Consider the following 16583-nt stretch of genomic DNA (forward strand, 5'->3'; position numbering starts at 1 on the left):
GAGTTCCGTGCGGTCCCTCAGCATAATCGATTCGATATAAAAGGAAAGGGATTTCTGCATTCAGACAATGTAAACAGAGCCGTGATTGAATGGGATATAATAAAACCAGACAACCACATTGCAACAGCTTTAGATCTCTGGAAAAGGCTTGCATATAACGTCAGCTTGATACTTTTCTTTAATACTATATCAGGTAAGTTTGCTTCAAACTTCTCATGTTCGTGTTTGGGTAATAATTGTAGTCTTTTGTTTCGTTGCTGAGTGATAGGTGCGAAATAACGGTATAATTGACATATGGATAAATATGAAACAAATACGTCACCACGCTACTGTCTCCATGACGAAAAGCAAATCTATCATTGCAAATTGTCATATATAGAGAAACCCTCGTACTCTATCCTATATATATATATATATATTTTTCTATCGCCCATTCATTGTACAGTGCAATTAGCCCATGCAATGCATACATATTGTACATGTACCGTGGTATGTTTGCAACTCTTACTGTACAATCAACGTCGTTATGACTGTAACTATTAACAGTACGACTTCATTGATTTCAAAGATGTCGCGATTAATACTTTTCATTTTATAAAATCTGAACAGCTTCTCGTGAAACGACAACAATTTGGTATGGTCACAGCTTTCGTTCCAAAACGCGTTGAGTTTTATAAGTGTTTTACACAATGCTCTTTCCGCGTCACTGACTGACACATTTAATAATTACTAATGGACGTTTCGAATGTAACGTGTCAGTAAATCTTATTCACCGTGTTTCCTAACACGTTGTTGCATCGATTACGTAATAATAAACGAACCTTACGTGTCACACAGACATACTTTACAATATATTAATGGTCTATTTTGACAATTTCCTGACACAATATCGTAACTATGCAGGACTGTTGAGTCCTTTCACTTGGTAGAATTATTGTATTACAAATTTGAGATAACCCGGGACATATTTCTATGATGAAATCTTCATGTTCGCGTAGTATTAGTAGTATTAATATTTTTTACTGTGTGTTCGTAGAAACGACATTGTTATTTGTGGTATTCAACGCAACATGTTGTATGCAGTCTGTCAGTTCGATATTTAAGCGTAAGAATAAGAACACAGTAGCGTATATCGTTAAATAACAAAAATAATCTAGTATTGACATCGAAATTCTATATCAAACACAAATACTTGAATCTATTCATAATTACGTCATATGTATCGCGTTATCTTAAACCCTCGTACACACTATGCATATAGTAATAGCCGACATAACTATGGTCACCAAAGCAAAATGTTTTATGGACAACGTTTTTTTTTTTTAATTTTACTGGGTATGTAAAGTTTACAACTAATCTCAACATGTGTATGTGATTTTGACATCAAAACACGACAAATATGTCAATATTTTATACGGATGTACATTCCTCAAAATGCGTCACTTAACTTTGATATGGTACATAGTTACCGTATGGCCAGAGTAAAAAATACTCAATAATAAAAATATATAAAAACACATCATAACGGTGAATGAAGTGCACACATACACAGATGGCATTTACTCACGTTTTTATCAATCTTAATTGTGATCTATGGGTACTCATTGTTAATTTATCATACAACCATTCACTTGCGGCTTCAGGTATTTTTGTCGTTCTTATTGTCCTGTTTTGTCAGTAAAAGTGCGTTCATTGTAAGTCCCATCATATAGGTCATCTGATCAGCTAGGTGTACGTGTACAGTTGGAAAATACTAACTAATACATCAATACATATCATCACACTTCGCGACTACCACTCGATATTACTAGGTAGTGTCTTGTTATCTGTATTGTTTTTTTTAATCTGTTTTAGAGCACGAGAATAAAGTCACCATGAGTTGCGATCGCCAGTTTGTTATTTACGTAGCTCGACCAAAAAGTTAGTTGTCATCAATGTCGTTATTGTTGTTTGCCTGACAATGCATCGTTTTAATTATAGATAAATTCTTATACTATTTGGAAACACGCTAAATTTTGAGAAACAACAATTTGCACAGTTATTTCTACCATTTCTCTTAAATGATTGCCCCGTATTACATCTATGGCGATACAATATTGGGTTAATGCAAGAATACCGCAAACTATGCACTAAGGCAGTACAGAGGCAATGTAGATCAGAACGTATCATTATACACGAAGCACAGAACTGAGTAATTTGGTAGAAATTTAGTCGAACTTTCTCGAAATAGGCTTTGTTGGAAACTTGCCCACATATCACATTTAGTCTTTTGTGATTTATAATTTGAATTTCCCACTAAAGCAGATTGCAAATACCCCGTACAATATCGCATAATTGCCACTCTCTGCAACCTGTACATAATAACAGACGTATGATATATATACTGCACAACCGATAATTAATAATTGGTACTTTTTTTATTTAAGATATTTACGATGTCTATTATGGCGTATTGCATGAATTACATTGCTTTGCTGACACTAGTGTATCTAGTGATTACGGCACAAGTAAGTATATTAATCAAGTTCCAATACACAGTGTAATACACTAATGTGAACATGGCGGTGAACATGACCAAGAGTGACGTCACTATGCTCCCATTAGCCAATTATATCAGTAGATCTGTGACTGACTTGCATTAATCTTAAATAATAATTAATCATAAAATCTTAAAAATTTTAACCATTCAAAATATTATTCCCACAGCTTGGCAGAAGTACGACAGATTGTGAAGACGGTAATATGTCAATTAATTTATATACCTCTGTAATTGTATTATTTGTTTTTGTAAATTCAGCTTATATGTGATGACACTCCCACTGATGATTTATATCTCCTTACTAAATACAGTCCCCAATGATTCAAGCAAATTCAACGGATGACATCATGGATGATAATCTCATTTATAATATTTCAATCATCATATGGCTTAGAAAGTGTAGTTAGAAATTATAATATTTCGGACATTACTGGTAGTTTCTGATGTCCGCTAATATATACGTGTTTACATACGCGGGTCACATGTTATATATCTATCTACCATGTTTGTTTCATCCATGTCTTGTGTCCATGTCTAGTGAATATGTTGCATGTGTATTTGTAATTTGTGTGAAGATGGTTTCAACTGGCCTCACAAATTGTAATCTCGTTTTCCGAAAACGTAAATATATTCATATTTATGACTTTATTTATTTATAAATTGACGGTAATGGGTCATTCACGAAACGGCGGGCATTTATCTTATCTTACTTAATTTTCGTTTAAATGGATACAAATTCGTGAATCTAATAAATTCAGATTTATAAATTAAAATCATTAGACGTTGAAGAAATAAAAATGACTAATGTACTCAGGCGCCATGATCGTGAGGTAGCTGGCGTTTGAATTGCATGTAAATAGACAATCTAATAGCACGCGTGTTGTATACGTCATAGCATTTATATCCATACGGTGCGGTGCGACGTCCTACGTCATGTGACAATATATCGTCCGACGCACTACAAATAATTTAATTCTTTCTACCAATATGGAACTAAAATGAAATATCTGCAATTAAATTTCAGAGGAACCGTGTAGCAATTCTCCCTGTCAAAATAATGGCGTTTGTACAGAGCATGGGGACATCTATCGTTGTGACTGTGAAATAGGTTACGGAGGACACGACTGTGAAACAGGTAGGTGTTATCTGAAGGAGAGAATGTGATCTTAATGTACTTTATCGACAGAACGAAAAATGTATGTGATAGATATAGATTACATGCTTGCAGTGAAATTAAGTTGTTTAGTGTAATTATCAAATACACACCCCACTTCACAATCTGTTAAACATTGATCAATAAATGCTAAACAGGAATTGATGTTCGTAATTATCATTATTCTTATTGTTAGACGAAAATTATGTTGATGATATTTACTAATTTACGTAATATAACCATGGTCCATACCATCACGCATGAGTGTGTCTGTAATACTTGATATATATTAAATACATTAATTTCTATACTTAAAAGTCAACGTTGCTGTATACCGTTGTTCGATAGAGTTCATATACAATAATGGCATGTGCTGGCGTCGTAGTGGATAAATGTCATGTTCGTTCTGAGAACCAATCATAGTAATCCCGCACCTGTCAAATGTATCTTTGCTATATATATATATATATATATATATATATATATATATATATATATATATATATATATATATATATATTATATATATATATATATGATTTAGTCTTATAATTGTTTGAAACAAAAGTTTACGTTTGAAATAAGAGTGATCATAGTGTTCGTTTTCAGATTATCTAACACAGGCGCTTGTGTTCAATGGGAAATCATCTATCAAGTACCCACTGCCACTGCCAGAGTTGAACAACGAATTCACGTTGTGTCTATGGCTGAAAAGCAACAGCGCGTCCACTGACACACCCGGTGAAGTGATTTTTAGTTACAGCCGCACGGACGGCGCCCCATCAAACACGGAATCTGCAGGTCTGATTTTACACGTCCATAATGTGTATTATATTAAATTCCTTGGCCTTCCTGCTGGATATCCAAATTTAGACTACATTCCTACCGATGGGAAATGGCATCACGTGTGCTTGACGTGGAACTCGGAACTGAACGGACGTTTCATCTTGTATGTGGACGGCGACGAACATATTTTAGGTAACAGTGGGAAACTGCGTGTCCTCGGCGGGGGTGAAGTATATCTTGGATACCTGCCTGAGGGCGCGCTACACCAAGCTTTTCCGGCGTCATCAATGTTTGTTGGCGAGCTGACGATGGTGAATATGTGGGATAAAACACTAACCAAAAGTGAAATCGAAAACATGAAGTGTAATAGGGAGGAAGGCAACCTTGTAGCATGGTCTTCGTTCTTTGGCAATGGCGTTGAATCGAGTAATATACAAAAGAAAATGACAAACGTGTGTGGTAAGCAGTCCCTTCCAAGATTTTTTATATTACCCCTAAATTGATTAAACATTTTAAGTGGGTTAATTTTAATTACACTAATTACCACTATATGAAGTTTACTATTACTAACATATTTCAATCGCATAGTTTCACATTGTTTTTTTTTTAATCATAGATGCAGACTGATGGCATTATGGGCAGCGACCAAACGGCGAAGTTAACTGAAATTATTTATATTGAATGTGCGAAGTGAATTTTACTTCATCTAATATACGTCTCTGTTTTTAAATTATTATATGCTGCTGTTTTATTCAATCGTTGAAGATTTTCGCAGTTGTTAATTAATTAATTAATGTTAATTAAGCTTATGCCGGTACAACACAATGTAAATCGTACCCATAATGCCCAGTTAGTTTATACAATTCGTCCAATCATTTTGATTTGACAGACTGCTGTTTAAGCAAATAGATATAATGCACTTCGTATTTGGTAAACACCAGTGGACTAAAATATTTGCGTTGTTTGACGTTGAGTACTGGCTTTTTTGTTCTTGATTGTTTAGCCCTGAACGTGACAACTTTGGCATTTATATATAAATTGCTGTCTTTTTTCATTAACTACGTGTTTATCAACTATTCGAGACAAGTTTTTATTTCGTGGTGGATGAGAATCTTCTGTGGATATATCAGACCAATCTGTGTATTTTTGCTAAAATTTGCATGAATCAATGTTCTGTCATTAGATAGGCACTGATTGATTTCGTAATTTGTTCGCAACGCATGTGCGTTCATTGGCGGGCTTAATTATGCACATTATAAGTAGATGCATAAATTATGTCATCGAGACAAATGTTGTCGTGCGGGATCATGTATTTTACTAACTTGTTTTTGCACTGCTTTTTGCGATAGGGGTTCAAAAGGTCCACACACTAGAAAGGTTGTCAGCTATTTCTAAAACAATATACCAGCAGTCTCATCTTTATATGTACATGTAAAGCTATTGTAAAGTTTGTCCAGTACATTCTGAATGAAGGAAACAACATTCTATCTAGACGAATGCATGAACAAAATGTATATGAATTGAGTCATAGTTTGTTTTTTGTTAGCGACGATTCCACTTTGAATCACTGACTATGGTAGAAAGACAGGGTTATCACTGAACTGAATCACGTACATTGATGAAATCGATTCATTTTTGTTGATGAAGATTCAGGTCTGTGATTAAATAGAATCATATAGTTTGATTTGGAATGTAATCATTGAATCCCAAAATTAATGGGAATACAGGGTTGTGACTGAATTGAATCACATAATTTAATAGAAATACAGGTCTATGATTGAATTGAATCATATAATTTGATTTGAAATACAGGTCTATTATTGAATTGAATCACACAATTTAATAGGAATACAGGGCTATGATTGAATTTAATCATATAATTTGATTTGAAATACAGGTCCATTATTGAATGAAATCACATAATTTAATAGGAATACAGGGCTATGATTGACTTTAATCATATAATTTGATTAGAAATACAGGTCTATGATTGAATTGAATCACATAATTTAATAGGAATACAGGGCTATGATTGAAGTGAATCACATAATTTAATAGGAATACAGGTCTATGTTTGAAGTGAATCACATAATAAATAGGAATACAGGTCTATGATTGAATTGAATCATATACTTTGATTTGAAATACATGTATATTATTGAATTGAATCACATAATTTAATAGGAATACAGGGCTATGATTGAATTGAATCATATAATTTGATTTGAAATACAGGTCTATTATTGAATTGAATCACACAATTTAATAGGAATACAGGGCTATGATTGAATTTAATCATATAATTTGATTTGAAATACAGGTCCATTATTGAATGAAATCACATAATTTAATAGGAATACAGGGCTATGATTGACTTTAATCATATAATTTGATTAGAAATACAGGTCTATGATTGAATTGAATCACATAATTTAATAGGAATACAGGGCTATGATTGAAGTGAATCACATAATTTAATAGGAATACAGGTCTATGTTTGAAGTGAATCACATAATAAATAGGAATACAGGTCTATGATTGAATTGAATCATATACTTTGATTTGAAATACATGTATATTATTGAATTGAATCACATAATTTAATAGGAATACAAGGCTATGATTGAATTGAATCATATAATTTGATTTGAAATACAGGTCTATTATTGAATGGAATCACATAATTTAATAGGAATACAGGGCTATGATTGAAGTGAATCACATAATTTAATAGGAATACAGGTCTATGTTTGAAGTGAATCACATAATTTAATAGGAATACAGGTCTATGATTGAATTGAATCATATACTTTGATTTGAAATACATGTATATTATTGAATTGAATCACATAATTTAATAGGAATACAGGGCTATGATTGAATTGAATCATATAATTTGATTTGAAATACATGTCTATTATTGAATGGAATCACATAATTTAATAGGAATACAGGGCTATGATTGAATTTAATCATATAATTTGATTTGAAATACAGGTATATTATTGAATTGAATCACATAATTTAATAGGAATACAGGGCTATGATTGAATTGAATCATATAATTTGATTTGAAATACATGTCTATTATTGAATGGAATCACATAATTTAATAGGAATACAGGGCTATGATTGAATTTAATCATATAATTTGATTTGAAATACAGGTATATGATTGAATTTAATCATACAATTTAATAGAAATACAGGTCTATGATTGAATTGAATAATATAATATAATTTAATAGAAATACAGGTATATGATTGATTTGAATCATATAATATGATTTGAAATACAGGTCTATTATTGAATGGAATCACATAATTTAATAGGAATACAGGGCTATGATTGAATTGAATAATATAATTTAATAGAAATACAGGTCTATGATTGAATTGAATCATATAATTTGATTTGGAATACAGGTCTATGGTTGAATTGAATCACATAATTTAATAGGAATACAGGTCTATGTTTGAAGTGAATCACATAATTTAATAGGAATACATGTCTATGATTGAATTGAACCATATAATTTGATTTGAAATACAGGTCTATGATTGAATGGAATCATATAATTTAATAGAAATACAGGTCTATGATTGAATTTAATCATATAATTTGATTAGAAATACAGGTCTATTATTGAATTGAATCACATAATTTAATAGGAATACAGGGCTATGATTGAAGTGAATCACATAATTTAATAGGAATACAGGTCTATGTTTGAAGTGAATCACATAATTTAATAGGAATACAGGTCTATGATTGAATTGAATCATATACTTTGATTTGAAATACATGTATATTATTGAATTGAATCACATAATTTAATAGGAATACAGGGCTATGATTGAATTGAATCATATAATTTGATTTGAAATACAGGTCTATTATTGAATGGAATCACATAATTTAATAGGAATACAGGGCTATGATTGAAGTGAATCACATAATTTAATAGGAATACAGGTCTATGATTGAATTGAATCATATAATTTGATTTGAAATACAGGTCTATTATTGAATGGAATCACATAATTTAATAGGAATACAGGGCTATGATTGAAGTGAATCACATAATTTAATAGGAATACAGGTCTATGTTTGAAGTGAATCATATAATTTGATTTAAAATACAGGTCTATTATTGAATGAAATCACATAATTTAATAGGAATACAGCGCTATGATAGAATTTAATCATATAATTTGATTTGAAATACAGGTCTATGATTGAATGTAATCATACAATTTAATAGAAATACAGGTCTATGATTGAATTGAATCATATAATTTGATTTGAAATACAGGTCTATTATTGAATGGAATCACATAATTTAATAGGCATACAGGGCTATGATTGAATTTAATCATATAATTTGATTTGAAATATAGGTCTATGTTTGAAGTGAATCACATAATTTAATATGAATACATGTCTATGATTGAATTGAATCATATAATTTGATTTGAAATACAGGTATATTATTGAATCACATAATTTAATAGGAATACAGGGCTATGATTGAATTGAATCATATAATTTGATTTGGAATACAGGTCCATGGTTGAATTGAATCATATAATTTGATTTGAAATACAGGTCTATTATTGAATTGAATCACATAATTTAATAGGAATACAGGGCTATGATTGAATTGAATCATATAATTTGATTTGGAATACAGGTCTATGGTTGAATTGAATCATATAATTTGATTTGAAATACAGGTATATTATTGAATGGAATCACATAATTTAATAGGAATACAGGGTTATTATTGAATTGAATCATATAATTTGCTTTTAAATGCAGGTCTATGATTGAATTTAATCATACAATTTAATAGAAATACAGGTCTATGATTGAATTGAATAATATAATAGAAATACAGGTCTATGATTGAATTGAATCATATAATTTGATTTGAAATATAGGTCTATTATTGAATTTAATCATACAATTTAATAGAAATACAGGTCTATGATTGAATTGAATAATATAATTTAATCGAAATACAGGTCTATGATTGAATTGAATCATATAATTTAATCGAAATACAGGTCTATGATTGAATTGAATCATATAATTTAATCGAAATACAGGTCTATGATTGAATTGAATCATATAATTTGATTTGAAATACAGGTCTATGATTGAATAGAATCATATAATTTAATCGAAATACAGGTCTATGAGTGAATTGAATCATATAATTTAATAGGAATACAGGGCTATGTTTGAATTTAATCATATAATTTGATTTGAAATACAGGTCAATGATTGAATGGAATCACATAATTTAATAGAAATACAGGTCTATGATTGAATTGAATCATATAATTTGATTTGAAATATAGGTCTATGTTTGAAGTGAATCACATAATTTAATAGGAATACACGTCTATGATTGAATTGAATCATATAATTTGAAATACAGGTCTATTATTGAATTGAATCACATAATTTAATAGGAATACAGGGCTATGATTGAATTGAATCATATAATTTGATTTGAAATACAGGTCTATGATTCAATTCAATCATATAATTTAATCGAAATACAGGTCTATGATTGAATTGAATCATATAATTTGATTTGGAATACAGGTCTATGGTTGAATTGAATCATATAATTTGATTTGGAATACAGGTCTATGGTTGAATTGAATCATATAATTTGATTTGAAATACAGGTCTATTATTGAATGGAATCACATAATTTAATAGGAATACAGGGCTATGATTGAATTTAATCATATAATTTGATTTGAAATACAGGTCTATGATTGAATTTAATCATACAATTTAATTGAAATACAAGTCTATGATTGAATTGAATAATATAATTTAATAGAAATACAGGTCTATGATTGAATTGAATAATATAATTTAATCGAAATACAGGTCTATGATTGAATTGAATCATATAATTTAATCGAAATACAGGTCTATGATTGAATTGAATCATATAATTTGTTTTTATTTGAAATACAGGTCTATGATTGAATAGAATCATATAATTTAATCGAAATACAGGTCTATGAGTGAATTGAATCATATAATTTGTTTTTATTTGAAATACAGGTCTATGATTGAATAGAATCATATAATTTGATTTGAAATACAAGTATATGATTGAATTAAATCATATAGTTTAATCGAAATACAGGTCTATGATTGAATAGAATCATATAATTTGATTTGAAATACAAGTCTATGATTGAATTGAATCATAATTTGATCGAAATCTATGAGTAAATTGAACCATATAATTTGTTTTGATTTGAAATACAGGTATATGATTGAATAGAATCATAATTTGATTTGAAATATGATTGAATTATAATTTAATCGAAATACGGGTCTATGATTGAATAGAATCATATAATTTGATAGAAATGCAAGTCTATGATTAAATTAATTTATAGACATTGATAGACCACATGTCAACGATTGGACTTGGACATATTATTATGCGTACATTTATTGCAAAAATATCCACAGTGTCTTATGATTTTTTTAGTTTAATTACTGATAACAAGTTTCAGTTCCAATATAAGAAATTTATAGGACAGGTATCCAGCAATTCCTACATAGTTATGATTTCCTTAAATGTTCGAAAATTCTAATCTCTCATCGTATATGTGATAGAGATAAATCCTTCATCACCAGCTTAATGTAAAATTTGAAATCTGAAAACCGAAACAGTGTTGTGCTGAGTGTCTGCTTAATTGAACGTCCCTCGGAACCAAGTATGTCTTTATGATGTCAAGTAGTGTTGGTCAGATTTGAGTTAGAAGAACATGTCACATTATCACCTGTAGTCGAGGTCTGGTTACCCGGGGACTGGTCGGAGAGTGAAGATGCCTATCTTGTTCATTTAATTAAGAAGTGCCTATCTAAGCATAGTGTTATTTACCTCAGACAATTAATTCAAAACAAAACCAACGTCAGTCCTCGTGTCAACCACATTTCCAGAATGGTTAGACAATTCTTTTACAAGCAATACGACCCAGACTGATACACGAAGTAATTTTTCACACTGTTAGTTGGAGAACCGGGACAGTTGTAAAAAAAAAACTCGTGGATTCCACAGAAAGGGTCATTTTTGAATATTTTACATTGGTGACACCAATCATCAGATGATCTGACAGAGTATCTATTATACAAACTCTTATTTCTCAATGTCAAAATATTTTTCACAGCCCAAGAAGGATACGGTCCCTCAGAAAAAAAAACATGTGCCACACACCTGGCAGCAGTCAACAACATTGAAGTAATAACAGTGAAAATGTGTACTTATATGAAGGATCTGTTGCCGCATGACACCCTATGATTCATACTTGTACAGCCATTCCTGGCGTAAAAGGAAATTAAATTTACCAAACAAGTGCTCAGAAGTCATTTTTTGGTGCACCATCTCCGACCACCAAGTGGCTGAAATCCCCACTATCCCTCGTCATCTCCATACATATCAATTGGAAGGAACTGAAGAGGGGCCCATCACCATCATTCTTGTGTTTTAGATTATTTTCGAGTGATTTCACTCTGGCAGCTATTTTTTCTAATAATGTTAACAGTTGCACACACACACACACTAGGACTCAGTTAATGAGTGAAAGGTACTACTGAGGTTACATAATAACACAACCTCATTATCCTTCCTCTCTAGAGCTAAGCGTTGACCTGTATACATCACATTCATTGTTATCACACTCTTGGGCATATGGTCAATCATCTCGACACTTCGGGTTCAGGTTTGTGTTCGATTCACTGATTGGCTCATTTCGCTGGAAGTATTATATATGAAAAGCAGTTTCTTGAATAACTGGTAAACGTGGTGCGTTATTCTTATTCAAGAGTACGTTTCTGGTGTATCTTGGTCTCGTTTTAGAAGACTATAATTTGATTTATCTATTATTCCTACACAGACCTTTTCAAAATACTTGTGATTTGGGGATGCAGTGTTATTGTCAGTTGTTTAGTCTCTATCTAGGGCTAACATAGTATGACGAGCTTTCAGTCGTCACAAACGTTGAAGTACTCGATCTATAAAGAGTGTTTATTTGCATATTTTAACTGATAAAAGGATAAAACTGATAGTGCTCTCCATACCATGAAATGCGCTTATCGAATTTTTACTTTATTTGTTTTCGCTATGCATTGCGCATTAGAAACAGCATGATTTGTACAGACATTTGTCAAGTGATTATAAATATGTGCTTCATTGGTAATATAAAACATTTTAACACTTATTTCAAGTTATTTACTCGTTACATCGTCGAAAGACGTATAGTCTAAATTATAAAAGTATTCTTTCCTGCATTTCAAAAAGTAAACATGTTGGTCATTGAATGATGATAAAGCTATGAGCATTACGTCACAATAAATTGTTTTTATTACAAGGAAATATTGTAACATTTCATTGTGCCTAGTTTTGTAACAGTGCTCAGAGTGTGTTTTTTGTTGTTGAGTAAATTCTAAAAGATATTCAGTTGCTATAGATTAATTAATGTATTATGGCCACAATAAATATGCCACTGTAAAAAAATAAGTTAGAGCAATTTTCCTTCCAGAAGGATATGAATAAGTGAATAGTTCATCAAATTATTAATAGTATGGTGTACTACACTATGGGTGGCAGGCATTCATTTAGTGTACACGAACATTATAGAGCTAATGAACTGCATGTACAGTATTAATCTCCACACATGATTGAATTCAGAATGGCTTATTCTGCCTTAATTTCATAGTCCATCGCCCCTATGGGTATAATACAGCGACTGTAAATTGTACCTGCTTTGGTGGCAAATGTCTGAAAAGCTGGTGTAACCAGAGCAACTGGTAGTGTGACATGTTCAGCGCGAGGCGAGGGAGCATGAATATGTTTTTCTAAGGGCTCTTCACCTCTTCAAAACAAAATTTTGCACAGAAAATATGATTCAGGTAAGACATCCGTGACCAAAAAAACTCAATAATGGGGAGGGGAACTCATCCTAATTATATTAAATTTATCATGTCGTGTCGTGTCGTGTCGTGTCGTGTCATACCACCACACATTTTTATTGTAGTCAGACTTGTGCAGCTGAAATAAACTAAAAACTAACACGCTTAACTAAGAAAACATGATGAAGTGGGGGAAATGATTACTTTCACTTAAAAGTCCACAACATTTGCGGCAACTAGAGATGTAAAAAAAGATACACGCGTGTGGGGGCTTGATACAAAAAGCAAGTTTCCACAGAGATCCAATAGCAGATAATCACCAGTATCTGTATTAGTTTCCGTTTAGTCTCTGGCACAGATTATCTATACACTGCCTGGCTATTGACCAGTGGGCAGAATGTGGTTCTGGTGAGTTTCTCTCAAAGAGTAGAGGTACAGCGATCAGAAAACGTGGCGAGGTACTTGGAGCCCAAATGTTCAAGCGTTGCCGATTCGAGCAATTAGAAGGAAAGCTTATATAACTAGTCTTTTACTGGTGGACGGACGTTTCGGCCAAGAGTTTCGACCCGGCGGACGTTTCGGCCAAGAGTTTCGACCTGGCGGACGTTTCGGCCTAAGTAGATTTCAATGGTAAGATGATCTTAGAAACATATTAGACTATATATTAAATATTTCTGTAAACTGTATGCTGACATCACTTAATAGACTTAAATATTTCTGGTAGCATTTTTGAATAATTTTATTAAATAATTTAATTACTTTCTAGTATAAAAATGACCGGGAATAAATATTTTTAATTCTTTTAAATTAAAACTTTAATCCTCAACACACGAAACTACTTGTTTCGTCGTATCTTTATCATCCTCGTGACCATCATGTAAATCATACAAGACATTTAAATACATGTACTTGTATTTTTACTTAAATTAGAACTAAGTAAATACAATTTTAAAAAACAATTGATATCTAAATGCCCATTAAAAATGACACGTCACCCAATGCGTTTCGTCTACTGGCCAACAAATCACTACTTTTCACTCCAGAATAAACCAAACATCTTTAAACAAACCTATACTACCAACACTATGAAATAACTGATATTGGCCGACTTTCGGAAGACGCCTCTAATTTCCGTACACAACATTACCGGTACTAATTTAGCTTTTGAGACTTGGCATTCTATTTTTAATTGGCATGCCCATTTGTTTGTAGACGTGTGCAAAAATTAAGACAGCCAGGATGGCTGAATACGGACATTCTACTTAATATTAGAGAAAGACAAACTTCGGAGGCTTGCACATACTTTGATGTTACTGTCCTTAACCAATATAGAGCCAAGCGTAATTTGGTAGTTAATTTAATTAAGGCCGCTGAGAAAAACCATTATATTCAACTTATCAAAATCAATAGCTCCAACAGTGCCGCCTTGTGGGAAAACCCTCAACGATTTGATCAGTGGTGGTAAACCTAACTCACTCAATGTTCATATTTCAGTTGGCAATCACCTCGAAAAAATCGTTAATAATTTCAATACACATTTCGCTTCTCTTACCAAAAAGTTACGACCCAATGTTTCAGTGGGTGATTCATATTTTACGAATTTACGAAAATGAACCCAAATTGACCACTACTCGACAATTTGTTATTCCGCCGGCCACATGCCAGTTTGTGAAGAACCAACAGTTTTCACTATCTAGTTCTAAGTCAGTTGGCCTTGACACTACATCATCTAAGCTTTTGCGCATTTCTGCTCCGTTCATTTATGAAAGTATTCTTTATTTATTCAACCTCGGCATTTCATCAGGTATTTTTCCCCCGACATGTTTAAGCATGCCAAAGTTTTTCCATTACACAAGGGTGGATTCCCAGGACTTGTGTAATTTTCGTTCAATTTCAGTGCTTCCAATAATCTCAAAAATCTTTGAAAAACACGTGCATTTGAATATTCATGATTTAATTTCTAAATCGCAGTCAGGTTTTCGGAAATAGCATTCTTGCCATACAGCTATGATTAAGCTATGCGATGCATTACTTAGCAATATGGATGATGGCTTATTGTGTGGTTTTCTTTTCCTTGATTTAAGCAAGGCGTTTGATATGGTAGATAAACATGTATTATTAAATAAGCTCTCAATTTATGGCATTTCTCCAATCTCCCTTGTTTGGTTTAATTCTTATTTAACTGACAAAAAGCAAGTTGTGTATTTGATGGGTAAACAGTCGGGTTCAATTTTAGGACCATTATTATTTTTTCTATTTATTATTTCTTGAAAATAGTTCCATTGATATGTATGTATGCGGACGATCAAACTCTTATCGTCTGGACCAAGTATCAATGTAGTCACAAAGTGCATTAATGATGTTTGGCCAATTTTGCGTTGGGTTAATTGCAATTACATGTCAATCAACACATCTAAATCAAAATCTATTCTTGTTGGATCCCGTCAAAAGCTAAATAATATTAAAGATTTTCTGGTTAACTTCAATGGTGAAATAATTAAAACAGTCAGTTTTGAAAAGTCGCTTGGGGTGGTTTTAGATAAAAGTATCATGGGATCATCATGTTGATATGCTTTGTAAAAAGCTTGGCCAAAGAATTGGTGTTCTTATGAGGGTTTGCAGCTTCTTACCCGTATTTCCGTCAGAAGAACATTGTATTTTTCATTTATTCAGTCGTTATTGGACTATTGCTGTATAGTATAGTATGGGCAAAGAAGTCAATCAAATTTATGTCTGGTGTATAAGCTTCAGAAAAGGGCAGTTCGTGTGATTTCCTCCGACAACTTTAGCCAATCATAGTTGAACTGTTTAAAAAACATAGTATCTTGCCTATCGATTACAGAATTTCATATTTTCTAGGTATCGTAATGTATATGGCAACCAATGGCTTGGCGCCTTTATATACAAGTAAAATGTTCAGTCCTATTTCCCAAACCCACAAGTATAGTACACGTTCCTCTTAGAAATAATTTACAAATTACTAAATGGAAAACATCCATGGGTCAGAGGACGTTTCAGTATAGAGTGGTAACCCTATAAAATAACTTTCCATATCAGAAATTCAGTCTTTTTAAGAAAACTTACATAATTTATCTGGGGGGAAAAATATGTTGTAAATGGCTCAAGCCTATAGTGTGTATAGTGCGTTT

At 32.0% G+C, this 16583-nt stretch overlaps 1 protein-coding gene across 1 annotated transcript; it reads left to right on the forward strand.

Annotated features, from left to right (window-relative positions):
• Positions 1–106: 106 nt before the first annotated feature.
• Positions 107–5992, forward strand: LOC100375868 (neuronal pentraxin-1-like). The gene is made up of 6 exons (XM_085497765.1): positions 107–193; positions 2427–2507; positions 2707–2737; positions 3564–3674; positions 4302–4937; positions 5095–5992. The coding sequence occupies exons 2-6, from the start codon at positions 2436–2438 to the stop codon at positions 5103–5105; spliced, it is 861 nt and encodes a 286-aa protein (XP_085353891.1). The 5' UTR covers positions 107–193; positions 2427–2435; the 3' UTR covers positions 5106–5992.
• Positions 5993–16583: the final 10591 nt, after the last annotated feature.

Source organism: Saccoglossus kowalevskii, chromosome 4 (genome assembly GCF_978046115.1).
Source record: "Saccoglossus kowalevskii chromosome 4, keSacKowa6.1, whole genome shotgun sequence".
Classification (NCBI taxonomy): domain Eukaryota; kingdom Metazoa; phylum Hemichordata; class Enteropneusta; family Harrimaniidae; genus Saccoglossus; species Saccoglossus kowalevskii.

Bases quoted from the DNA above. Each gene is read 5' to 3' on its own strand.
- LOC100375868 (XM_085497765.1), top strand. From the start codon at position 2,436: ATGTCTATTATGGCGTATTGCATGAATTACATTGCTTTGCTGACACTA. The intron at 2,508-2,706 runs GTAAGTATATTA...TTATTCCCACAG, and splicing joins ATCTAGTGATTACGGCACAA to CTTGGCAGAAGTACGACAGA. The intron at 2,738-3,563 runs GTAATATGTCAA...ATTAAATTTCAG, and splicing joins TACGACAGATTGTGAAGACG to AGGAACCGTGTAGCAATTCT.